We start from the raw sequence: 25,807 nt of genomic DNA, 5'->3' as shown, positions 1-25,807 counted from the left end.
TTCATTCTATAACCTTTACCTTCTTCCAGCGTGTAGTCTTTAAAAATAGATATGGGCCAGCTAGGAATTCCTGATGTAGTTCAGCATAAGACACAGCTAAGGAAATACTAAGAGGTACAGTACCCCTTCTACCTGTTGTTTCATGTGCATGGATTGGCTAGCCACTCTAATGCGAATTTTAAATATAAAAACCAAGGAGATACTTCTAAGCTGTATGTATCCTCAAGAGAGCTGGTAGGAGCTATGTCCTCAGCCTCTGTTTAGATTTAAAAACAAACAATATGCTTATCCAAGGCTCTAGAGCCCCAACATTAATAAGGCAATGAAGTCTCAGCAGCATTAAGGAGCTATTTCAACAGGAACTCAGCCAGACACCTACAGAAAACCCGTTTGCACATCCACTTTAATCATGCTGGGAAGCATACCATTAGTCTTTTCCAAAAACAGTATCAAACACATCTTGCCATGTACCTGGAGGTCACCAAATTCAGACTATTTCAGACCAAGGGAGTAGGGAGAGCAAGTTCCAAAGAGTGTGAGCCCTCAGAATGACCTGCCAGTTGCTCACTCTTATTTGGGGGTGTGTGTGTCACTCTCGTGTCCCTGTGCCACTGCTGTGGTCAGCAGGAAGAGATGCTTCCCTCAGGTAGGATGGTCCCAGGCTGTTGAGGGCTTTATTGGATATAAACACACCCTACACTCTATCCAGGGACTGATGGGCAAACAGTGAGGATTTTGAAGCACTCATACGAGCTCACCAATTAGTAGGGTAGTGGTTCTGGACAGTCTTAGTGGACTTATGGCTGTTTGAGGGGCACAAAAGAGCTTTTCCATGGCTTCACTAACAAACCACGCTTTGCTTTACACCAGCTATCATGATCCATGCTTTCAAGATACCTCTAGGAACAATATGTGCGTCCTGGAACAAGTGTTTGTGGAATATCTAGATTAACATTTACAAATGTTGCAACAGGACTGAAGATTCTAGTATTGACAAGACCCAATAAGTCAATCTACAAGGAAACTGCAGCCAGCTACCTGCAGGGAGAAATCTTTCAGAAAAGCTGTGGCATTCTTTAGCCCTGGAGGGAAATGGGATTGGGGGCAGGGGGTGTCTGTAGATGGCCACTTTACCTACAACACAAAACGTCTTTTGTGGATGGTGGATTTTGTGTAGTTATGAGGTGAGAGAGGAAGCACACTGTTCCCTTAAAGTTTTGCTTTTAATGCCACAGTGGAAAAAATGCATTTTTGTTGCACATATTAACAGTTTACTTTTGGATAAACACAATGAAAATATGGTTCTCTTGCTTTCCTACAATAGCTTAAGTCAGTAGTACTTCACAGTATGTTTGGTCCAATTGTAAGGCACTTCTTTGTACTGCAGCTATTTCACTTGGCTGCATGCTTCTTGACCATGTCAATGTATTCCTGCACATCATCAGGAGATCCCAGGGCAATAGGTGCTCTCTGGTGGATATCCTCAGGCACTATATCCAGCACTGCCTGGTTTCCTGTAGTAGCAATTCCCCCAGCCTTCTCAATTACAAAGGCCATGGGATTACATTCATAGAGAAGCCTCAGCTGGAAGACAGAAGCCAAAAATTATAGTGATCAGTAGAGTACATTACTTCAGGATATTTTGTATAAAATGTATATCAAAGTTTTCTAGTATTAATCATACTAAGTAGAAAAATCAGCAGTAAATATTTCATATTTAAATTACCTCTTGAAGCAAAGATCAAGCTTATATATGGTATCCTTTTTTCCTAGTATAGACCGTGATGTTTTGGCCATATTTGTCCCCATTTCCCACATGGTGAATATTGTGTTGCCCCGTGCTCTCTTTATGGAGATTGTTCACCTTCCTGTTAAGTGCAGGCATGGTGCAGCACTTGAGTGAATAAGGAGTACTGTAGAGAAGTGGTTCTCAACCAGGGGAGCATAAGTACCCTTCGGGGTATGTAGAGATCTTTCAGGGGGTACAACTCATCTAAATATTTGCATTTGCAAGAACCCAATGCACAGCTACAGACTAGGGACCGAATGGCTAGGCAGCAGTTCTGCGGAAAAGGACCTAGGGGTGACAGTGGACGAGAAGCTGGATATGAGTCAGCAGTGTGCCCTTGTTGCCAAGAAGGCCAATGGCATTTTGGGATGTATAAGTAGGGGCATAGCGAGCAGATCGAGGGACGTGATCGTTCCCCTCTATTCGACATTGGTGAGGCCTCATCTGGAGTACTGTGTCCAGTTTTGGGCCCCACACTTCAAGAAGGATGTGGATAAATTGGAGAGAGTCCAGCGAAGGGCAACAAAAATGATTAGGGGACTGGAACACATGAGTTATGAGGAGAGGCTGAGGGAGCTGGGATTGTTTAGCCTGCAGAAGAGAAGAATGAGGGGGGATTTGATAGCTGCTTTCAACTACCTGAAAGGGGGTTCCAAAGAGGATGGCTCTAGACTGTTCTCAATGGTAGCAGATGACAGAACGAGGAGTAATGGTCTCAAGTTGCAGTGGGGGAGGTTTAGATTGGATATTAGGAAAAACTTTTTCACTAAGAGGGTAGTGAAACACTGGAATGCGTTACCTAGGGAGGTGGTAGAATCTCCTTCCTTAGAGGTTTTTAAGGTCAGGCTTGACAAAGCCCTGGCTGGGATTATTTAACTGGGAATTGGTCCTGCTTTGAGCAGGGGGTTGGACTAGATGACCTTCTGGGGTCCCTTCCAACCCTGATATTCTATGATTCTATGATTCTATGATTCATAGTTTAACAGGCTACATAAAAAGCACTAGCAAAGTCAGTACAAACTAAACTTTCATATAGACAAAATAAGTAAGCAATTTTTCAGTAATAGTGTGCCGTGACACTTGTATTTTGTAAGCAATAGTTTGTGAGGTGAAACTTAGGGGTACACAAGACACAGCCTTCTGAAAGGAGTACAGTAGTCTGGAAAGGTTGAAAACCACTGCTGTAGAGTGAGAGACTGTGTGCACACCACTTAACTATTCATTAATAAGTTTAAAAACAACTACAGGTCACTGAAGTTTGCATTGAGAAAAACCTCTGGTTGTGTCAGTTTGTGTAATGAGTAACTGCGTTTTATCTACAAGCTGAAGCAATAATTTCACCCAGAAGTTTTCAAAACAGATTAAAGTTTTGCTGAATAAACAGTTGTCCTCCCCTATTCTTGGGAGGAGAAAGGGGAAAGCAGAGAACAGAGCAGTCTGAGCACTACCAGTTCTGTAAGGATGGGAGGGTGGAGAACAAATGCAAGTGCCTATAATCACTACACTTTCCCACAAGACCACCAGAGAGTGGTGGTAGAGAGTAGAGGAACAAGAAGTAGAATGGTTCTGCAAGCAATAGCTCCTTTAAGGCAGTGGCTCTCAACATTTCCAGACTATTGTACGCTTTTCAGGGGTCTGATTTGTTTTGTGTACCCCCAAGTTCCACCTCACTTAAAAAGTGCTTGCTTTCAAAATCAGACATAAAAATACAAAAGTGTCACAGCACACTATTACTGAAAAATTGCTTACTTATTTTGACTATTTAATTATAAAATCAATTAGAATATTGTACTTACATTTCAGTGTATAGTATATAGAGCAGTATAAAGAAGTCATTGTCTTATGAAATTTGTTTGTAGTGACTTCGCTAGTGGTTTTTATGTAGCTCATTGTAAAACTAGGCAAATATCTAGATACGTTGATGTACCCACTGGAAGGTCTGTGTATCTCCAGAGGTATGTATACCCCTGGTTGAGAACCACTGCTTTAAAGCAGCTCCAGGAGATTTTTATTTTAACAGCTGGAAGTTGAAGCTAGCCAATTTCAAACTGGAAATAGTGTACATTTTTACCAGTGAGTAATTAACTAGTTGAACAAATTACCAATTGCTGGCAATCTTTAAATCAAGATTGGATGTTTTTCTAAAAGATATGCATTAGGAATTAGTTTGGGAAAGTTCTGTGGCCTGTGTTATACAGGAAGTGAGATGAGATGTCACAATAGTCCAGGGGCGGGCAAACTTTTTGGCCTCAGGGCTGCATTGCGTTTCTGAAATTGTATGGAGGGCCAGTTAGGGGAGGCTGTTCCTGTACATGGCCTGGCCCCCACGCCCTATCCGACCCCCCCACTTTACCCCCTGACAACCCCTGGGGACCCCTATCCCATCCCCTCCCCGCCTGCTCTCAGTCCCCTGACCAACCTCAGACCCCCTGCCCCTAACTGCCCCCCGCTGCCCCATCCAACCCCCCCACTCCTTCCTGACTGCCCCCCCCTGGGACCCCTGCCCCATCCAACCACCTCCGGACCCTTTCCCCTAACTGCTCCCCCACCCAATTCAACCCCCCTCTCCTTCCTGACTGCTCCCCCCAGGACCCCTGCCCCATCCACCCCCCCACTCCCTGACTGCCCCCCGCCACCCTGCCCCCATTCAACTCCCATTCCCCACCCTCTGACCACCCCAACCCCTATCCACACTCCTGACCACCCCACGAACTCCCCTGCCCTCTATCTAACCCCCCCCCCCCCGCCCCCTTACCGTGCTGCCTGGAACACCAGTGGCTGGCAGCATAGTTGCACCAGGCCAGGCAGCCACGCTGCACAGAGCACCGGGTCAGGCAGGGCTCTGCAGCCCTGCCGCCCACAGCATTGTGCTGCCTTGTGGCTGCAGGGGAGGGGGGACAGCCTCCTGGGCCAGGAGCTCAGGGGCCGTGCAGGACGGTCTCGTGGGCTGGATGTGGTGCGTGGGCTGTAGTTTGCCTACCTCTGCAATAGTCCCTTCTGACCTTGGAAGGTATGAATCTATGAAAGAGGCCAGGGGATTGGGAGAGACTAGGGGGGTGGGAACCCATGGGCCTCTGGCACAACCAGGAGAGCAGCAGAGGAATCCCACAATGATATGGTGAGAGAGGGCAGAACTGAATGGTTTATTGGGGGAGCACCCAGTTCTTAATGTGTTTTAATGCTACTTAAAAAAAAATCCTACAGTGTCAAACCATGGCAGTAGATATATTCTTGCAACTTGTGCACCATAAAACATTTAAAAACTGGCTGTTACATTGTAAAAATCTTACAATCAGTGTTGTCTAAACTATTCTATCAGACTACATGCTTTCTAAAATTAGGTTAATTCATTTTTACCTTTCCTTTGGGGCTTTTGGAGTTGGCTGGATATAAAAAGATTCCTCCATACACCAGAGTACGATGTACATCAGCTACCATAGAACCTATATACCTCGCACCATACGGAGAGCTGCCATCCTATATAAAGACATTTGATAAACAACCTTTGATTAAATCTTGTTAGCTTTTTTAGTGGTAATAACTTGGCTCTTGCATAGTGTTTTTCATCCATAGAACTCAAAGTAATTTACAAAGAAAGCTTAATTATAGTCATCCTCATTTTACAGATGGGGAAAAACAGAGGTACTGGGCAAGTCATTTTGCATCAAAGTCATACAAAAGGTCAGTGGCAGAGATAAATATGACACAGGACTTCAGATTCCTAGTTCAGAGCCTTAAGCATGCTACCTTCACAGTACTGACAAGACAACGTTAGAAGCTAGAGTTGCTGTGTTCCATTGGGCAAAAACAAAACAAAACAGTGCTATCCCTAGCCCCTCTCCATCAAGTTGTGCCCACCAGATCACACCACTTCAGAGCTATAAGTTAAATCAGATCTATAGCAGAACCCATATTTTATGAACTAGCAGGGGGGATCAAATTCATAACTTGCAACATCTCAAAATTGCAGTAGGTACCAGTGCACTGCACTTTCTTCTTGTCCTTTAAACCACTGCAAAGCAATTTCCAATGCACTGGAATCTGAAGGGCTCTTGACATTTGAGGTCACTATTAATTATTATTAGCATTACTATTAGTACTTCCACTTCCCTCCCCCCAACTCCCTCCTGTCAGGAAAAATGGCTCAGAACTGATGGATTATTCATAAGGCTAGCATTTGTCAATAGAGGTTTTATTATATTTTGCTCTATGGCAATGATCTCCAACCTGTACACCCAAGATCACTTTCTGAATTTAAGGGTAACCCAGGATCTACCCCACCCCCTCTACCCAGTCACTCGCTCTCCCCTACCCTCACTCACTTTCACCAGGCTGGGGCAGGAGGTTGGGAGGGGGTGTGGGCTCTGGGCTAGGGCTGAGGGGTTTTCAGTGTGGGAGGGGGCTCCGGGCTGAGCCTGGGGCAGGGGAGTACAAGCTCTGGGAGGGAGTTTGGGTGCAGGAGGGGTCTGAGGGTTGGAGTGCCGGAGGGAGTATGGGGCGCTAGCTCTGGGAGGGGGGCACTTACCTTGGGTGGTTCCCAATCGGTGGTGCAGTGGGGCTTGGCTCCACTCAGGCACATCAGCACCTCCTCCCTATCATGAGCCAGGCCACCCCTGCCAGTCAGTAGTGCACCATGTGGCCATGCTGCTCACAGAAGGGGCCAATGTGCCTCTGCAGCCCCTGGGGGAGGCACATGGCTCTGCAGCCTGCCTGGCTCTGCAGGCACTGCCCCACAGATCCCATTGGCCACAGCTCCCTGTTCCTGACCAATGGGAGCTGCAGGGGCTGTGTTTGCAGACAGGAGCAGTGTGTGGAGACCCCATCTCTCCCCCCACCCATCCTCAGGGGTTGCAGGGGCATCCTGGCCACTTCAGGGAATGGTGTGGGGCGGCGGCCGGCAGGCAGACCTACTGTGCTGCCACGGCCAGAGATAGCGATTGACTGGGAGAGTCTCCAGGATCGATCCTTTCCCTCTGACATGATTGGGGCAAGGAATTCCATATTCCCATCCTCCTGCCTCTTCATCATGATATCTGAATGGTGTCTAACTAGTCCCTTGTATCAAGAACCACCAGTGTGGCACTGGGCCCCACAGGTTGCTGTGGAGAGAGAAGTGTTGGTTTGGCTCAGGTTAGTTTTCAGCTTTGCAGCAGGCACAGTGTGAAGTTGTACCTTCTAACCTGCGGTTGGACTAGGCTTCCACTCTCAGAAACCAGAGGATTGAGTCAGAAGGCTGAAAGCTAGGTCGTTTAGTTTAAAGCTAGGCAGAGAGAAACTATAAAAGTTAGACAGATTTTCTTTAGGCTTTTTGTTCTCCTCTGGAAAATCTTCACAAACTAACAGTGAATGGTGAGGAGAAAATCTTCACAAACTAACAGTGAATGGCTTAGCAAGGAGATGTGGCACTTCCCCTCAGGGACACCAATTCAAAGAGGATTTGGGACAAAGAAAAAGGTTATCTAATTATCTGCTTGGAATGATTTGTTAGTAGCCTCTTTAGTTTTGTGAAATCTTCTGTTACTCCTCTCTGCTGAGAGGGCTCAAAGACTGAATGAGAATGGACACTTTCTTCCCACTCTTAGGGTGACTCTACACTGCATCTGAGAACATGCTGCCCAGCTGGGGTAGACAGATGCTAGCTCTGCTTGATCAAACATGCTAAAAATAGTGATGTGGCCAGGGGTGGCACACAGGTGGCAGCTTGGGCTAATCACCCAGCTACATACCCTGGCGTCCAGCTAGGTTTGTAATTGGGTGTCTATCCCCAGCCACATTGCTATTTTTAACATGCTAGCTCAAGCAGAGCTAGTGTGTATCTGTCTACCCTCGCTGGGAAGCACAGTCCCAGCTGCAGTGTAGATGTACTTTCAGAGATGGCTTTCTAGCTCAGAGACAGTGGGCAGTAAGGGGAAGCTTCAATTTCAGATATCACACTCTAACGTGCATGTCTCCAAAGCGGTCAAGTGAGAACTAAATTTATTTTAAAACCCTATAAAAATCTACACAAAAAATATGTCTGTCTTTGAGATGGCATGTTGTATTGTAAAAAGAATTATGCCCTATTATAGTTGTGCTGATAGCAAAGGAAGATCAATCATTGTATAGAACACTGCTACTGATAAAGCAGCATCTTTCACATCTGCAACAGCTGACTTTACTTCAGTCTGATTTTGAAGTTACTCCAGATCTAACTCCAAAGAGCTCCTTAATTTTATCAAGATTCTCAGTAGGTGAGTTTATCAAATCAAGGTCCTGCTAGCTCTGACACAAGTTAAATAAAATCTTACTTTTTTTGTTAACTTAAGGTATTCATCAGGTAGTACTCAGCCAATGCAATTAGCCAATCTTACATAGATAAGATGTAAAGCCATCTGTTGTCAATAGGATTCCCATGTGGGTTTTCTAACAGTGGATGGTAGCTCTGGGGACCTGGCCAGACTCCATTCTGGGTAATTGGAGGAAGTTAACATCCAGTTGGGTACGACAGAGGGAATTTATCTTTGTTCTTATTGGCACCTATCAATTTCTGGCTTCATGGCAGGTATTCACAAAGCTTTAAAACAGACCCTGACATTTGAGTATCATAGAATATCAGAGTTGGAAAGGACCTCAGGAGGTCATCTAGTCCAACCCTCTGCTCAAAGCAGGACCGATCCCCAATTAAATCATCCCAGCCAGGGCTTTGTCAAGCCTGAGTAGTCCTTTAAGCGAGAGGATCTCATAGTCAGCTTCAAGCAGCGCTAAGCACAAGTCTTGTTTCCACACCCATTCAGAAGTCCACTATATGAGAGAGGAAAAACAAGCTCTGTAACTTTGTATAAAAACAAACAGTCAGCTATGGTGGCTTACTGATCCACAAAAGGACTTCAGAGATCATGAAGTTAAACAAAGCCCAAGGAATAGTTGGTACACTTTGACTTCTACACTATTAGGGTTCAGTCTCGCCTAACTTTGGCGTTTGACACCCTGCACGTATGCATGATAAGAGTGTAAAGTTTGAGGCACTGAACATTTGCTTATCTTAGAAAAATTTCTCTAGAAAGTGAACATTTACCTGAGGGAATTTCTTCTTTTTAAGATACTCTGTGACTGCAGGATCAAAATATGCAGCATAGCCCTCATTGAGACTGTAGATATTTCCTCTCTTTTTGATTTTCACATTCTTATCAACCAAAATGAATTCCCCAATTGCCTGACAATAATGAGAAAGCAAGTCAATAACTGTGTGTGCGTGTTCTTCACGAGACTAAAGGCAAGTGAATGCTACATACAATTTAGTGAAAACCTACTGCAGTTTCCATTTTCTTTTTACAATTCAGTACTTGGGGGGAAAAAAAAGTACAGCTCTGTAGTCTTGGACCAAAAGTCTTGCTTACCCATAAGATACCCCATAAGCCCTGACTCATACAAGTTTCCTTCACTTGATCACTCCCCATCTCCAAAATTATTATCCTGTGCCAAGAGAATAGTTTGATGCATGTCCACTCAGTTCTTTGTTTTCTTTTTACAACTGATAGCCAAGGTGCAATTGTGGGCAGTTTTAGGGATTGTGAACACCTATTCATTAGGAGCTGGACTGAGATTTCTAACTCCATTTGACTAGCCATGAGATGGTAACAAGTTTGACACTATTAGTCTGACCAGAATGAAAACAGTAACAAAGTGATGAAAGGATCTGTACATAGTTACCAAATGTTTAAGGTCTCTAGTCTCCACTGCAGTAAGTTTTCACATGTGTAAGGGAGGAAAAAAAAAATTGTAAAGGGTCTCTGTTTCTAAACAAACAAAAAAGGTGGTAATACATGCAGACATTTAAACCATTACTATATAGAAAACATCAAATTCTATTTCCTTGAAGCTACTGCCATGGCACGTTCCAAACATGACTTACTATTAGTAAAAGTAAGTGGCAAAACCTGATTTACAATAGAATGGCTTTAAATTAAACTGAATCACTGCAGACAACTGCACTGTGTGATGTTAAATTGACTTTTGAATTCAAAAGTCAGATGACCAATAGCTTCTAGGATGTCAAGCACATGTATACACACTCCATACTTACTCTTTTAAACAATCAGGATGTGATCTGTAAGCGCAAGAGAATATTAAATGTATTTCTGCATCTCTAGTCCACTAAAAGATTAAAGGTACTAGAGTTAAGGAATGTACTAAATTACAAGAGACAGTCTTCAGGGAAATTCTGCAAATGCAAAAGATGCTTAAGTATTCATCACATCAGGTGGCACATGATGTTTACTTGATTCTCTGACTAAACTATCAATTTTGAGTGGTCTTATTAATGACCACTATCTCCAGCAGAAGGGAAGAATGCCAGAAGCCTTTGGGGGTTTATCTATTCTATTTTTATAGGCATATCAACTCCCATTGGCTCTCTTAAGAGTACTGCATCTTCAGATGTTAAGATTTAGTTTGGAAGCAGTTCTATATATTGATTCACTTAGGAAAAATTTGTTCTGGAATTTTGTTATCTCTACAAGAGCAAGCTATTCATACCAGATGTAGGCTTTCTTACCGGGTCAAGCATAAAACAGTTGACACCAGATTCAATGGCTAGCACCAGCATTGTAGCACTCCCATATAGGGCATAACCAGCTGCCACAAGATTACGTCCTGGCTGTAAAGCATCTTTCTCAGAAGGTTCCTCAGCGGAAGCCTGGAATAGGAAGGAAGAGTGTCAAGAATCTTTTTAAACTAAAAATTCCCAGGATTCATCTATTTTATAAGCTTCATTTATTTACAGTAATAGAACCACAACAGCATGTGCTGCTCTAGCAGGCTACTAGTGCACGCCTTTGGAACACCAGGCCTAAGACAGCATGCCTTCAATTGCTGAAGAGCAGCAATAACGTAATAGATATTTGTTTAAGCTTATTGCTAGAGTATGGTCACCAATTAAAGGGGAAAAAAAATCAGTAGAGAAGTCTCTCCTTAAAACTCTGCTGTTCTGCAATGACGACAAAAACTTCACAACTGTTAGACTGCTAGTGTGTAGACACAATACTCGTCAGCATGATAGGCATTGATCTCATTGTTTCCTTGTTAACCCCCCCCCCCCCAATTATCTGTTCTCTGGTCATATACTATACTAAGCTCTTTAAGGTAGGGACCACTTTTGTTCTGTGTTTGCACAGTGCCTACTATATTGGGGTCCTGGTCCATGACTAGGGCTCCTAGCAATATGGTTATACAAATAATTCATGATGAAAGCAAAGGAGACAAAGGCCCTGATCTGACAAAGCTCTTCTATACATGATTTAACTTTAAAGTATATTCATAAGAGCTTTCCTAGATCAGGGCCAAAGAGAGAAGTCAAGCGCTAGGGTGGAATGCAGGAAGTAGAAGAGATGGGGTAGAGATATGTACTATCTTGAAAGTGATAATGAGGAAGGCTGACTTTCTGTGACCTTCGTGACTTCTGCAGTGTACAGTGTGCCTGGGGCAGTCTCAGACCCCAGCAGTGTTTGGGTGTGGAAGGGGGCAGGGGCATAGGAGAGGGTGAGGCGGGCTCTCAGTGGTGCTTACTCCGGGGGCTCCCCAGAAGCAGCGACATCCCCTTCGCTCAGCTGTTGGTGGAGGTGTGACCAGGCAGTTCTGTGCGCTGCCTCTGCCCAGAGCGCTGGCTTCGCAGCTCCCATTGGCTGGGAACTGTGGTGTCTGCTGCTGAGGGGGGTGAGGTGCGGAGCCAGGTAGGTAGCCTGCCAGCCCTGCCACCCGCCTTGCCCTCACATCAGCAGAGGTCCCAGGCCTTGTGCCACCACCTGCACACCCTTTCCCCCGCCACCCCCAACAGTTTTATTCACTGGTATTTTTAATAAAATGTCTGACTTTTACTAAAAATAACCATGACTAAAACGTAGCCTTAATAATGAGTGCCTTCAATTTGATGCAGAAATCGGAGGCAGAATTTAAAAAACAAAGTGGAACTTTAGTCATAATGTTTACAATTGACTAGTACCAAGAACTTGTTTTTTTTTGCTCCTGGGTGAAGTGAGCCCAAAAAAGTTACTGGTGCATCGAAACCTGGGTCAGGGCGGTTAAAGATGGACAGTGTGTCTTGTCTGAATTCACACAGTTGTTTCCATGGTTGAGACATGTTAATCCTGTATTTCATATGCCTGCAAATGAGACTTCTATCTTTCAGAATGAATTAGGCATGTTACATTTATAAGCAATGTTTCAAACTGAATCTCATCTGGGAAGCCTGTCCTCAGGCTGACAGGACTACTTGTACAAGATGGGAGAACTAGTTTCATTGAAGAATGCACATAACTCAGGTAGATGAGATTAGTGTTCTGTTTGGTCTCAAGTGGTATGAGTAATTATGAAGCACTTAACTCCTGTTATCCTTGTCATTGTTAGAGGAATCTAACTGGCTAATTGAATATCAGTCAGGATTGCATGTATGTAGGTCTATTAACCAAGTGCTGTGTATCACTCAAAGGTATTGTGTAACCGAGCATTTGTAGATTTAGTTGGATTTCATTAAATCTTTGGATCCAACCTTATTCCATCATGAGCTGGTTAAGTGTGAAGAACTACTACCCCCCCCCCCCCGACTGTTTTAGCATGACAACATCCCACTTTACCTTTCTGTAGATGGCAAAGATAGTTCCAATGGAAACAAGGCAGTCAATGTTAGAAGAGCCATCAAGAGGATCCATGCAGACTATATATTTACCCTGGAAAATAAAGACCGAAGAACTGGATTTAGTTATTTGCCCATCTACCCCAAATAAAAATGTTTTGCCACCTAATCTACTCAAGTCAATTTCTAGCCAAGAACAGTTTAAAGCTACGTCTACACTAGAAACTTCAAAGTGCTGCAGAGGAAGCGTTCCCATGGCCGTGCTTTGCAGTGTGTGTGGTGTCATGCGCGAGCCCTGGGAGAGAGCTCTCCCAGCACTCCTGGTAATCCACCTCCACCGGGAGAATAGCTCCAAGCACTCTGAGCCTGTCCACACTAGCGCTTTAAAGCACTCAAACTCGCTGCGCTCAGGGGGGTGAGCGCCCTATAAAAATATAAGTGTAGACAAGGTCTAAGGTAATGTTATGTAGCTATAGTCTCAAGAAGTGGAATACTATTTTGATGATTTATTTGTGGCTGAGTTTTTAGCACTGTTTAATTGCTTGTGCATCTGTATGGACAGAATTTGGGAAATGTTTAATTGAAAGAACAGATGATGCCACCGTTCTCGTAGTGGCACATGCAGAGCGGTAGAGTCTTGCTACAGTCACAGAGAAAAATACTGAGGCTAAAAGCTCACCCTGCCGGCATACATTGATGAGCTGTTATTACAACACTTTCAGCAAGCAGCAACTGTTAGGGAGGCCCTGCAAAACCTAGCACCCTAGCTTTTTTTTTACCCTTTCATCTTTTATAAAAAAAATTGTCTTAATTTACACAGTAGCATGAGAAACTGAGATCAGTTTTTGTTTCGGCTCCATTTGAGCCATTTAAAAACAAAAAACAACAACACCAACCACCTACCTGATCAAGAATAACACAACGCCTGAATAACGCACCGTGTGCTTCAAAGAAACACCAAGCTGAGCTTTGTTACACCTGCTCACACATCACACTGCCAATTTGTGGCTTTACCATACTGTTTTCCTAATTTAATAAAAAAATTCCTCCTGCTGCTGCTGCACGAAAGACTCAGACAAGGGATACCGACAAAGGGAAATTTCTCTAATTCTTTACTTATAGTAATAAGTTACTTGTAGTTTGTAAGAGTAAAAAGAAATTGAGGTGTTTAAGTGGATTGTATCCCTTTCTTTAATCATCATGATCCCAGTAGTGGATTTAAGTTCAGCAATCCTTAACAGCAGTGCTGGCTCTTTAACAGGGGCAGTAATTCTGCTTTAGCTAGAGCACAGTAGCTTAGATTCAGCAGCAAAACGCTTTAACATGGAGTCTCAGCTAAAGGGTTGTTTGTTTTTTGTTTTTTTTTTTAAATTAAGGTGCTCCAGCATTGAGTCGTCTTAGCCTTTTCAACTGGAGGTTCTGTTTAACTGGGACAAAAGGCACCAAAGTGTCCCAACAAAGCAAATTCTATTGTACTTTGCTAAATTTCTTTAGGAAAAAAATCAGAAAACCACCACCACAATTGGTGGTCACATTAAAAGGAGTCTGGAGCAATTCACTAATACTGCTCTAACAAGTGTATACATTCCTGCAAATGCATATAAATAATGCAACTGCATAGGCCACATAGTAAATTCAAAAACTTGTTTTTATTGATTATTTTATTTTTGAAGAGGGAGGAGAACACTAGTGGAAATTTAATATTTCTAGGAAAGACTACAAATCAGTAAAAAAAAAAAAAAAAAAAAAAAAAAACCCACACTTGTCCTACAATTAAATGACACTATCAATTCTTTAAGTCAGTCCTGGAGTCCTCACTCAGACTTTGCTGAGTCATACTCCTATTGCCTTCAGTGAGAAATTTGCCTGAGGAGGGACCTTTATGGATTGATCCATAAAAATAGTAATTCGGTGATTTACTAAAAATGCTGTAGGAAGAGCCTGCTTGAGAACCATCTAGGGGAAAAAAAGAAAGAAAAAAAAAAAGCACACATGCAAATTGCTCCAGAGGTAAGGAAGTACAAACAATACAGAATTTAGGACCAAAGGGGGAAGAAAGGCTCAAAAAATGTGGGAGCAGAACTGGAGGAAAGAAACCAGGTAGGAGTGAATGGAAAATGTAACTCAAATAGAGAGGGTTGAATATTCATTGAACAGATACAGGAAAATATTGGTAGTATCCAGAAAAACACGTATTTGGCTAACTGCCTTTGAAATCTTTAACTCCAGTTCAATTTTTACATATTTGAAGAAAAGTATTTGTAAAAGTTAACTTGAATCCAAATATTGACAAGTTTTGTAAGTTACTAACCCTTTTTTCAGCATCTACTATTATAGCATTTTTGTTTTCTTCTGACACAATAACACATGTAGTGAACGATGACTTGAGCATGTTAATCACCAGGTCATTGGAAAGGACATCCAGCTTCTTTACTTGGTCTCCTGTCACATTGGTGGAACCAGCTATTCCATAGCTAAAGCAATGGAAAGAGATTCTCATGAGGAACAAAAATACAGTAGAACCTCAGTTACGAACACCCTGGGAATGGAGGTTGTTCGTAATTCTGAACATTGACTTAATACAGCTTTGCAACTTTACTATGCAGAAGAAAAATGCTGCTTTCCCTGTATTTTTTAGTAGTTTACGTTTAACACTGTACTATATTTGCTTTTTTTGGTCTGATTGTGTACTTCCAATCCAATGAGGTGTTTGGTTGACTGGTCAGTTCGTAACTCTGAGGTTCTATTGTATGGCATTTTGTAATATTAGGAGCACTCCATCTGGCCCCTCCAACACTGGAGAGTTTACTTTATGCCATCATTGACCTCCATCTTCTATAACTTTTGGATGAGACTACAATTCCATTCAATTGTTTTGATCTAGTGGCCAGTGAACTGCCCGATTCCTCTTCCTCCCTCTATCCTGAAGATTGGAAATCTCAGAATGAAGGATCCTTTAACAGCCACTATTGTCTCAAGTCTACACGACACTCACAATTTAATACCAAAAAATAGCATTTAAACGTTATCTATAATTAGCAAGCTCTGCTGGAGTAGGTTAAGACTTACTTAAAAGGACTAAAAATTGGTAGCCATGAATCCAGGTTCTTCAAGGTAATAGTTATGACTTGGGATTATCTGGGACTGCTTGTTCTTTCCTCCTGTAACATCTCTAAGTAAATCCTTGCTCTTAGCTTCAGCCAGCCTCATTCATGAGGCTTGTCTCTTGTGACCTCATTAGAAAGCCTAAGCATTAGAGGTTAGTCAACCCTTATGGGTGTTCAGGGCTTTTGAATTACACCCACATCACCACGGCATCCTGGGGAATTTCCACAGCTGCCTCCCAGCAGCTCCATCACAGGAGGGCAGCTTTATTTTACCTTAGGATGCATCAATTCTGCTAGTGGAAGCTTGCAGGAAACTTCCACTGAAGGTGCCTATCTCCCCCCCACCCCAGCTGTCTCCACCCATCTTCTGGCCTGCACAGACCCCAATGACACAGATATGGTAGGCACCATGCACCACTGAAACAAGCACTCATGCTCCTCCATGCCAAACTTTCTACAATGGGATGACAGGTGTTTTGTTCCTATCAGCAGGAGCTGGGAATTAACACTCTCGTACTGGCTATTTCTTAAATCTTGAAGGCAAATTACCATTGTTTTGTCCAGTCTGCACATTATTTGAAGTCAGTATGGCTTGATATTCAATTCTGCAATTTCCTTCTAACAAGCATGGTTAACAGAGCATTTCACAATAATTTCCTTCCATCCCCCACTGCTTCAAAAGATAAAGGCATGTGATAGTATTTCTCACCCATCTATTCATGACTTGAACAAAACACCTCAGTGGAAGATAATTTCCTGCCCAGACCAAGGCCAAGGGGAAAAGGAAAGTGCTTCCACCTCAGTCTCTAAACAAATTACACAGATACTGTATTAAGTGAAACTTCTGTAGCAGTTTTAAATTATAATGGTCAGACAAAGCTATCGGTGTCAGACAAGAAATATCCATAATTCAAATGGGTACAGTTCTCACATCTGTACATAAAGGGTTTTTTTTTTTTTGAAAACACAAGAACATGGAAAAGTTCAATACACAGAAATTCTCCATGCTGGCTCACACACCGTTTTCAGCTGGCGTGAAAGTGCTGCAGTTGATCCCTGAGAGGCAGTAAGTAGGTTGAGGGAAGAATTCTTCTGTCAATCCAGCACTTTCTACACAGGTGTTACACTGGCAGAGCTACATCTCTCAGGATGTGGATATTTATCCGAGAGACATAGCTGTGCGAGCGTAAGGGTCCAGTGTTGATCAGCCCTATATTTGAAGTCACGATAGCTAGTCAAGTCATTTGTAAAATCCACTGAGAGGTTTTACTTCCATTTTACAGCAACTTTTTCACAACACAAGAAGTTTTGTCAATTTTCCTTTAGTGCTAACAAATTCATTTCCTAATTATAAAAAGGCTACTCTGTGTTGCTGGAGGCCTTTTGGTTAACATGTTTTCTATCATTTGCTGTAAGTTGTCAAATTAGTAAAGTTTCCATAAAATTGCTCACTAATGAAACAGGTCATTATTGTAGGCATTTCTAGAGAGCTGCTAAGTACAGTATCCGGCGAGTCATCAATATGCAAAATAATTAGAAGTAGGTTACAGTACGGTAACTTCAGTTTCTATTCGTCATTACAAGAAAATAAGCACTAGCTTATTTCTGGTGCTACCATGAAGCAGTTCACTGTAGTACTAGCTCTGATTGCTTAGATACTGACAAATCGCAGCTCCTCACAAGGACTGACTCAGTCTTATTCTTTCACAACTTCCCGTAAAACTCACCTTTTATTCCTGACAGCATTATAAAAAAGAAGGTTTTAATCAAACTGATTAAAGTGGTTCTAAGATATTAAATCAGACGGCAGTTGATAATTCAGCCATAAATCAAGCTGTGTCTTCACATTCAAAAATTTGAAGCTGAAAAAAGTTTAATTGCACAAAGATTTTATCATCAACTGAAGGCTCATTTGAAGGCCACTTCATATCTTAGCTTCTGCCATATCAGTTATAGCAGAACACTAGCTGTGCTGTAGTTAAGGTAGCCCAACTCTGAGGGCTCTAAAATCTAGTTACTCTCCCTGCATTGAAATTGTCTTGTTCTCTTCTTTGAGACTCAGCACTATTGCATCTACCTTCAGTAAATACTCACTAGAGAGAGGAGGAACAATAGAGAGTTTTACAAAATTAGATAAATGCTGAGAGCTTGTCTACATGGTGTGTTAGTTCGCCCCAGCTGGAGTGTAAATTCTAGTGCACACCAGCATGCAGATACTTGCTGTATGTGTGGACCCTGCTGGCGTGCACTAAAAGTTCCTAAGGGTATGTCTACACTACGGAATTAGGTTGAATTTATAGAAGTCGGTTTTTTAGAAATCGGTTTTATATATTCGAGTGTGTGTGTCCCCACAGAAAATGCTCTAAGTGCATTAAGTGCATTAACTCGGCGGAGCGCTTCCACAGTACCGAGGCAAGCGTCGACTTCCGGAGCGTTGCACTGTGGGTAGCTATCCCACAGTTCCCGCAGTCTCCGCTGCCCATTGGAATTCTGGGTTGAGATCCCAATGCCTGATGGGGCTAAAACATTGTCGCGGGTGGTTCTGGGTACATATCGTCAGGCCCCCGTTCCCTCCCTCCCTCCGTGAAAGCAAGGGCAGACAATCCTTTCGCACCTTTTTTCCTGAGTTACCTCTGCAGACGCCATATCACGGCAAGCATGGAGCCCGCTCAGGTAACCGTCACTGTATGTCTCCTGGGTGCTGACAGATGCGGTATTGCATTGCTACACAGTAGCAGCAACCCATTGCCTTCTGGCAGCAGATGGTGCAACATGACTGGTAGCTGTCATCGTCATGTCCGAGGTGCTCCTGGCCACATCGGCCAGGAGCGCCTGGGCAGACATGGGCACAGGGACTAAATTTGGAGTGACTTGACCAGGTCATTCTCTTTAGTCCTGCAGTCAGTCCTATTGAACCGTCTTATGGTGAGCAGGCAGAAGATACAGATTGCTAGCAGTCGTACTGTACCATCTTCTGCCGGACAGGCAAGAGATGAGGATGGATAGCAGTCATATTGCATCATCTTCTGCCGGGCAGGCAAGAGATGAGGATGGCTAGCAGTCGTATTGCACCATCTTCTGCCGAGCTGCCATGAGATGTGGATGGCATGCAGTCCTTCTGCACCGTCTGCTGCCAGCCAGAGATGTAAAAGATAGATGGAGTGGATCAAAATAAGCAATAGACCAGATTTGTTTTGTACTCATTTGCTTCCCTCCCTCCCCCGTCTAGGGGACTCATTCCTCTAGGTCACATTGCAGTCACTCACAGAGAAGGTGCAGCGAGGTAAATCTAGCCATGTATCAATCAGACTAACTTCCTTGTTCCAATAAGAACAATAACTTAGGTGCACCATTTCTTATTGGAACCCTCTGTGAAGTCCTGCCTGAAATACTCCTTGATGTAAAGCCACCCCCTTTGTTGATTTTAGCTCCCTGAAGCCAACCCTGTAAGCCATGTCGTCAGTCACTCCTCCCTCCGTCAGAGCAACGGCAGACAATCGTTCCGCGCCTTATTTCTGTGCGGATGCCATACCAAGGCAAGCATGGAGGCCGCTCAGCTCACTTTGGCAATTAGGAGCACATTAAACACCGCACGCATTATCCAGCAGTATATGCAGCACCAGAACCTGGCAGAGCGATACCGGGCGAGGAGGCGACGTCAGTGCGGTCACGTGAGTGATCAGGACATGGACAAAGATTTCTCTGAAAGCATGGGCCCTGCCAATGCATGCATCATGGTGCTAATGGGGTAGGTTCATGCTATGGAACGCTGATTCTGGGCTCAGGAAACAAGCACAGACTGGTGGGACTGCATAGTGTTGCAGGTCTGGGACGATTCCCAGTGGCTGCGAAACTTTCGCATGCGGAAGGGCACTTTCATGGAACTTTGTGACTTGCTTTCCCCTGCCCTGAAGCGCATGAATACCAAGATGAGAGCAGCCCTCACAGTTGAGAAGCGAGTGGCGATAGCCCTGTGGAAGCTTGCAACGCCAGACAGCTACTGGTCAATTGAGAATCAATTTGGAGTGGGCAAATGTACTGTTGGGGCTGCTGTGATGCAAGTAGCCCACGCAATCAAAGATCTGCTGATATCAAGGGTAGTGACCCTTGGAAATGTGCAGGTCATAGTGGATGGCTTTGCTGCAATGGGATTCCCTAACTGTGGTGGGGCCATAGACGGAACCCATATCCCTATCTTGGCACCGGAGCACCAAGCTGCCGAGTACATAAACCGCAAGGGGTACTTTTCGATAGTGCTGCAAGCTCTGGTGGATCACAAGGGACGTTTCACCAACATCAACGTGGGATGGCCGGGAAAGGTACATGACACTAGCATCTTCAGGAACTCTGGTCTGTTTCAAAAGCTGCAGGAAGGGACTTTATTCCCAGACCAGAAAATAACTGTTGGGGATGTTGAAATGCCTATATGTATCCTTGGGGACCCATCCTACCCCTTAATGCCATGGCTCATGGAGCCGTACACAGGCAGCCTGGACAGTAGTCAGGAGCTGTTCAACTACAGGCTGAGCAAGTGCAGAATGGTGGTAGAATGTGCATTTGGATGTTTAAAGGCGCGCTGGCGCAGTTTAGTGACTCGCTTAGACCTCAGCGAAACCAATATTCCCACTGTTATTACTGCTTGCTGTGTGCTCCACAATATCTGTGAGAGTAAGGGGGAGACGTTTATGGTGGGGTGGGAGGTTGAGGCAAATCGCCTAGCTGCTGGTTACGTGCAGCCAGACACCAGGACGGTTAGAAGAGCACAGGAGGGCGCGGTACGCATCAGAGAAGCTTTGAAAACCAGTTTCATGACTGGCCAGGCTACGGTGTGAAAGTTCTCTTTGTTTCTCCTTGACGAAACCCCCAGCCCCTTGGTTCACTCTACTTCCCTGCAAGCTAACCACCCGCCCCTCCTCCCTTTAATCATTGCTTGCAGAGGCAATAAAGTCATTGTTGCTTCACATTCATGCATTCTTTATTCATTCATCACACAAATAGGGGGATGACTACCAAGGTAGCCCAGGAGGGGTGGTGGAGGAGGGAAGGAAAATGCCGCACAGCACTTTAAGCACAGCACTTTAAAAGTTTACAACTTTAAAATTTATTTAATGCCAGCCTTCTTTTTTTTGGGCAATCCTCTGTGGCGGAGTGGCTGGTTGGCCGGTGGCCCCCCCACCATGTTCTTGGGCGTCTGGGTGTGGAGGCGGGCGGTTGGTTACACAGGGGCTGTAGTGGCAGTCTGTGCTCCAGCTGCCTTCGCTGCAGCTCAACCATACACTGGAGCATACTGGTTTGGTCCTCCAGCAGCCTCAGCATTGAATCCTGCCTCCTCTCATCACGCTGCCGCCAGATTTGAGCTTCAGCCCTGTCTTCAGCCTGCCACTTACTCTCTTCAGCGTGCCACCTCTCCTCCTGCTCATTTTGTGCTTTCCTGCACTCGGATATTATTTGCCTCCACGCATTCGTCTGTGCTCTGTCAGTGTGGGAGGACAGCATGAGCTCAGAGAACATTTCATCTCGAGTGTGTTTTTTTTTCTTTCTAATCTTCACTAGCCTCTGGGAAGGAGAAGATCCTGTGATCATTGAAACACATGCAGCTGGTGGAGAAAAAAAAAAAAAGGGACAGCGGTATTTAAAAAGACATTTTATAAAACAGTGGTTACACTCTTTCAGGGTAATTCTTGCTGTTAACATTACATACATAGCACATGTGCTTTCGTTACAAGGTCGCATTTTGCCTCCCCCCACCGCGTGGCTACCCCCTCAACCCTCCCCGTGGCTAACAGCGGGGAACATTTCTGTTCAGCCGCAGGCAAACAGCTCAGCAGGAACGGTTCTTTTTCTCTGAAGAAAAGCACCCTATTTCAACCAGGAGACCATGAATGATATCTCACTCTCCTGAGGATAACAGAGAGAGATGAAGAACGGATGTTGTTTGAACGCCAGCAAACATACACTGCAATGCTTTGTTGTACAATGATTCCCGAGTATGTGTTACTGGCCTGGAGTGGTGAAGTGTCCTACCATGAAGGATGCAATAAGGCTGCCCTCCCCAGAAACCTCTTGCAAAGGCTTTGGGAGTACATCCAGGAGAGCCACGAATGCCAGGGCAAAGTAATCCTTTCACATGCTTGCTTTTAAACCATGTATAGTATTTTAAAAGGTACACTCACCGGAGGTCTCTTCTCCGCCTGCCGGGTCCAGGAGGCAGCCTTGGGTGGGTTTGGGGGGTACTGGCTCCAGGTCCAGGGTGAGAAACAGTTCCTGGCTGTCGGAAAACCGGTTTCTCCGCTTGCTTGCTGTGAGCTATCATCTTCTTTGTCCCCAAAACCTGCTTCCGTGTTGCCTCCATCTCCATTGAAGGAGTCAAACAACATGGCTGGGGTAGTGGTGGCTGAACCCCCTAAAATGGCATGCAGCTCATCATAGAAGCGGCATGTTTGGGGCTCTGACCCGGAGCGGTCATTCGCCCCTCTGGTTTTCTGGTAGACTTGCTTCAGCTCTTAAGTTTCACGCGGCACTGCTTCGGATCCCTGTTATGGCCTCTGTCCTTCATGCCCTGGGAGATTTTGACAAAGGTTTTGGCATTTCGAAAACTGGAACGGAGTTCTGATAGCACAGATTCCTCTCCCCATACAGCGATGAGATCCCATACCTCCCGTTCAGTCCATGCTGGAGCTCTTTTGCGATGCTGGGACTCCATCATGGTCACCTCTGCTAATGAGCTCTGCATGGTCACCTGCAGCTTGCCACGCTGGCCGAACAGGAAAGAAGATTCAAAAGTTCGCAGTTCTTTTCCTGTCTACCTGGCCAGTGCATCTGAGTTGAGAGTGCTGTCCAGAGCGGTCACAATGGAGCACTCTGGGATAGCTCCCGGAGGCCAATACCGTTGAATTGTGTCCACAGTACCCCAAATTCGACCCGGCAAGGCCGATTTAATCCACTTGTCAGGGGTGGAGTAAGTTAATCGATTTTAAGAGCCCTTTAAGTCGAAATAAAGGGCTTCATTGTGTGGACGGGTGCAGGTTTACATTGATTTAACGCTGCTAAATTCGACCTAAAGTCCTAGTGTAGACCAGGGCTTAGTGCCTATTGACTTAAACATTAAGAAACTTAAGTGCATGCCAGCAGGGTCCACGCAGACAGCAAGTGTGAGACATGCTAGTGTGTATTAGAATTTACTCCCTACCTGGGATACACTAATACCCCCATGTAGACATGTCTTTAGATGGAGTTTTGGAACTTCCAATCATTTGGTTTACCTGCCAAGCTCATATAAAATTTGAAAGGTCATTTTACTTATTTTTACCATTATATTCTGGAGTCTAAATCTGAGGTTTTTTTAAAGTAAGATAACAGGCGATACTGACAGACCATTGAGTACAAATTTTTTTCCCTACTCCTTTAAGGTAGCTTTTTAGTGCTACATGACAAAATGCACTCAATATTATTTCCACACAAGCATGAGCTGAACTGAGAGCCCAAGACTGAGAAATTAACATCTCTTTAGCATGTGAAAGAATGCACTACAATCCAAACAAAATTTGCATTTATAAAACTTCTGATTGGCTGTTAGTCACAACCCATAAAGATAGTAGTAACAAGAACAGTCACTACAACTGCAGACCATCTCTTGTCCTTGAGCTGTGTGCAGCTCTGCAAATGACAAGAGTTGCTTACTGTTTAACAGATAACTCCTACATGCTCCAATATCCACAGCCAATGGGAGTTTCACCTTAAGAAAGAAGGGCAGGATATCTATAGTTATGAACAGGCATGGGAGAATTTGATTTTAATATAATTTGCCTAGGATCAAATTAAAAATGATTGTTATCTATTTAGATTTTCACAGTTGTGCTAAGCTTTTATGTTTATAGATTTAAATTTTCACAACTGTAGAAAATTAGGGGGAGGACAGACAGTTATTTGATAGTCAATGTGGAGATTCAATAAGTTACAGCTTTATAACCATTGACAAGTTGTCAACATCATATGTCAAAATATATAAAGTAAATATCCTTAAATCAAACTCTAAAATTCTTAGGCAAAGTAAAAAATGCTGTTTATCTGTAAATTTTGATCATCAGTGGAAGTTTTGTTGGTTTGTGTATACAATGAAATCAAAAAGTTTACCAATACTTGAATCTTTCCAAGCCTGGTTAATTATTAACTTGTTAAGTATCTCTTGTATTAGCCTGCTTTCCCCAATATGCACATGATTGTCTCTTGCATCAGGAATTCTAAGATCACATCCCTTTTTTTTAGCTGACGTATTTAAAAACCAGTGGTGAAGATGTTTGACAGATTAAAAAATAAAAAAGTAGAACCTGCTTGGACACAAATGAAAGGCTACTGAAAGTGAGCAATTGATAAAATGGCTTAAAGTTCAGAATTGCAATATTAGTAGTTGGCTAGTATTTCAGCCATTTTAAATAACTTTAAAGGGCAATAGGACTATTTTTCATTCACTGTCCAATCCCTCTGGAAGCTACAAGTTGAAACATGCCCCATCTTCTTTCTTCTGAGTGCACTAGTTTGGATTACATTGCTTAAATCCATTTAAAAACCAGAATTGAAGCTTCTGTTCATTAAGCTACAAAGGTTACATGGGTTTTGCAGACAAGGAAAGCAGGCAAACAGACTCTTCACGTTTCCCTATCTTTCAAAGTTATGGTACAAACTGAAATGAGCAAGAAAACTCATAGGTGAGATTGAGCCAAGCACTTTTGTGCAAGATTACCCTGAATTGTAAATACCACCAACCCTTTGAAGCAACTGCCACCCCCTGCCAAAACAGTAGGCTAGGAGGACAAAGGTTCAAACTTAATTCTGAATTTGAACATCTCAAAATTCTCTTTTGAACAGGATACTAGTACTAATGCAGTGCAGTTGTTTTGTCTGAAAATATATCAATACTGAGCCATATAGCGTCAGGTAATAAGCTTAAGTGTATATTATTCAGAAAGAGGTGGCAAGAATACTTAGCTAGGCAAAGTGTTGCCTAATTAACAGATTAGCTAAGATTAAGCATTATATGCAATAGTGTCACAATGTATCCATGATAATGCAGCCTGTCAACACTGGGTTTGCCATACCTGGATGGCTATTTAAGTAGTAAACACCTTCCTTACTATGCTGTTTACACAGAGTCAATCCTAACTGTCAACATAAGGTTCCTCCACGTTGCCAATCCTTAAAGGCAAGTTTAGTTTCATAAACAGAAAATGAGATTGGTCCTCCCAGGGCACCTTTGAGCTAGGCTTCAGAGGACGGCAGTCTTGGTTTTTAGCTGGGTAGAAATCTTATTCCCAATAACCTCGCTTAGCCTAGGATTGCGATGAATGTTTGCAGGCCACCATGACGCCGCATGGTGCTTTACAATTCCCTAAACTGCCATCCCTGCGCTGAGGGCCCTACAGGGCGAGGCCCCAGTTCTGCAAAGCCCCACCGAACGCTGCTCTGCAGCAAGGGCGCCGGAACCGGGGGGCCCAGGGCCCCTTCAGTTCACGCGCCGTAAGAGGGGGGGGGGGAGTACCGCGCGGGGGGGCGGGGTTCTTTGGGGGGGGGGGAGGAGAGAAGAGGCGGCGCCAGGGCGGGGTCTCGGTTGCGGCGCCGGTAGCCGCCCCCACACTTTTAGGGAGTTTCCGCCGCTCCTGCTTGGGCGGGGCCTACCCCGGCGAAAGCAAGTTACGCTCACAGAGGCCCAGGAAGCCCTTCCCGCGCCGAGGTGGCCGACTCCCGCCCCTGGAGGTGCAATCCCGGCTGGGCGGTGGCGAGTGGCCGATCCCGTTCCTCCGGCAGAGGGGCCGGGCAGGGCGGCTCTGCCCCACGGTGAGCCCCGGCCTGGGCGCGGGGGCGGGCGACTCACAGGTGGGCGATGCCCGCCTTGCGCACGGCGGTGGAGATGGCCTTGATGGCGGTGCAGAGCGCGTTGAGCAGCTGGGTGAGCTCCCCGGTGCCCTGGGCCCGCCTCCCCTCCTCCATCACGAAGCGGGTCAGGGTGACGACGTTGGTGTCGAACGGGGACTGGTCCGTCATGGTGGCGGCAGCTGCGGGGCCGGGCGGGGAGACCGACTGCCACGGAGCTGCAGCGAGACCCACACGCCACCCCCTCCGCTGCCGCCCGGGAACTTCACCAGCCGCGGAGCGAGGGAGTGTCCCGGCCCGGGCCTATCGGCAGACGGGACTGGGAGCAGCCGGCCCCCGGGATCCGCCCCCAAACCGGGGCTGCTTCCCTGTCACCACCTCTTCCCCACATCCTTCCCTCAGCCTTGTCCCCTTTTACCTCTTAGCCCCGCCCGCGGG

General features: G+C 44.7%; 2 protein-coding genes across 2 annotated transcripts in view; one reads left to right on the top strand and one right to left on the bottom strand.

Moving 5' to 3' along the window:
* Window positions 1–385: 385 nt before the first annotated feature.
* LOC311521016 (fructose-1,6-bisphosphatase 1) lies at window positions 386–25,654 on the bottom strand. Its single transcript, XM_084629086.1, has 7 exons — window positions 25,371–25,654; window positions 14,707–14,869; window positions 12,397–12,489; window positions 10,323–10,463; window positions 8,844–8,981; window positions 5,147–5,266; window positions 386–1,584 (listed from the first exon to the last, which is right to left on the bottom strand). The coding sequence occupies exons 1-7, from the start codon at window positions 25,538–25,540 to the stop codon at window positions 1,393–1,395; spliced, it is 1,017 nt and encodes a 338-aa protein (XP_084485212.1). The 5' UTR covers window positions 25,541–25,654; the 3' UTR covers window positions 386–1,392.
* Window positions 25,201–25,807, top strand: part of AOPEP (aminopeptidase O (putative)) — a 391,354-nt gene continuing 390,747 nt past the window's right edge. The window contains exon 1 of the mRNA XM_084629083.1: window positions 25,201–25,333. The gene's annotated coding sequence lies outside the window, so the exon portion shown is untranslated. The remainder of the gene's footprint in view (window positions 25,334–25,807) is intronic.

Source organism: Lepidochelys olivacea, assembly GCF_965140295.1.
Source record: "Lepidochelys olivacea isolate rLepOli2 genome assembly, chromosome: 5".
NCBI lineage: Eukaryota > Metazoa > Chordata > Testudines > Cheloniidae > Lepidochelys > Lepidochelys olivacea.
This window is presented reverse-complemented; position numbering and strand designations above follow the sequence as displayed.

Coding starts and splice junctions, on each gene's coding strand:
- LOC311521016 (XM_084629086.1), bottom strand. CDS start 25,540: ATGACGGACCAGTCCCCGTTCGACACCAACGTCGTCACCCTGACCCGC. Junction 14,870..25,370: donor AAGGCGGGCATCGCCCACCT/GTGAGTCGCCCG, acceptor CCATTGCTTTAG/CTATGGAATAGCTGGTTCCA. Junction 8,982..10,322: donor ACTGTTTTATGCTTGACCCG/GTAAGAAAGCCT, acceptor CATTATTGTCAG/GCAATTGGGGAATTCATTTT.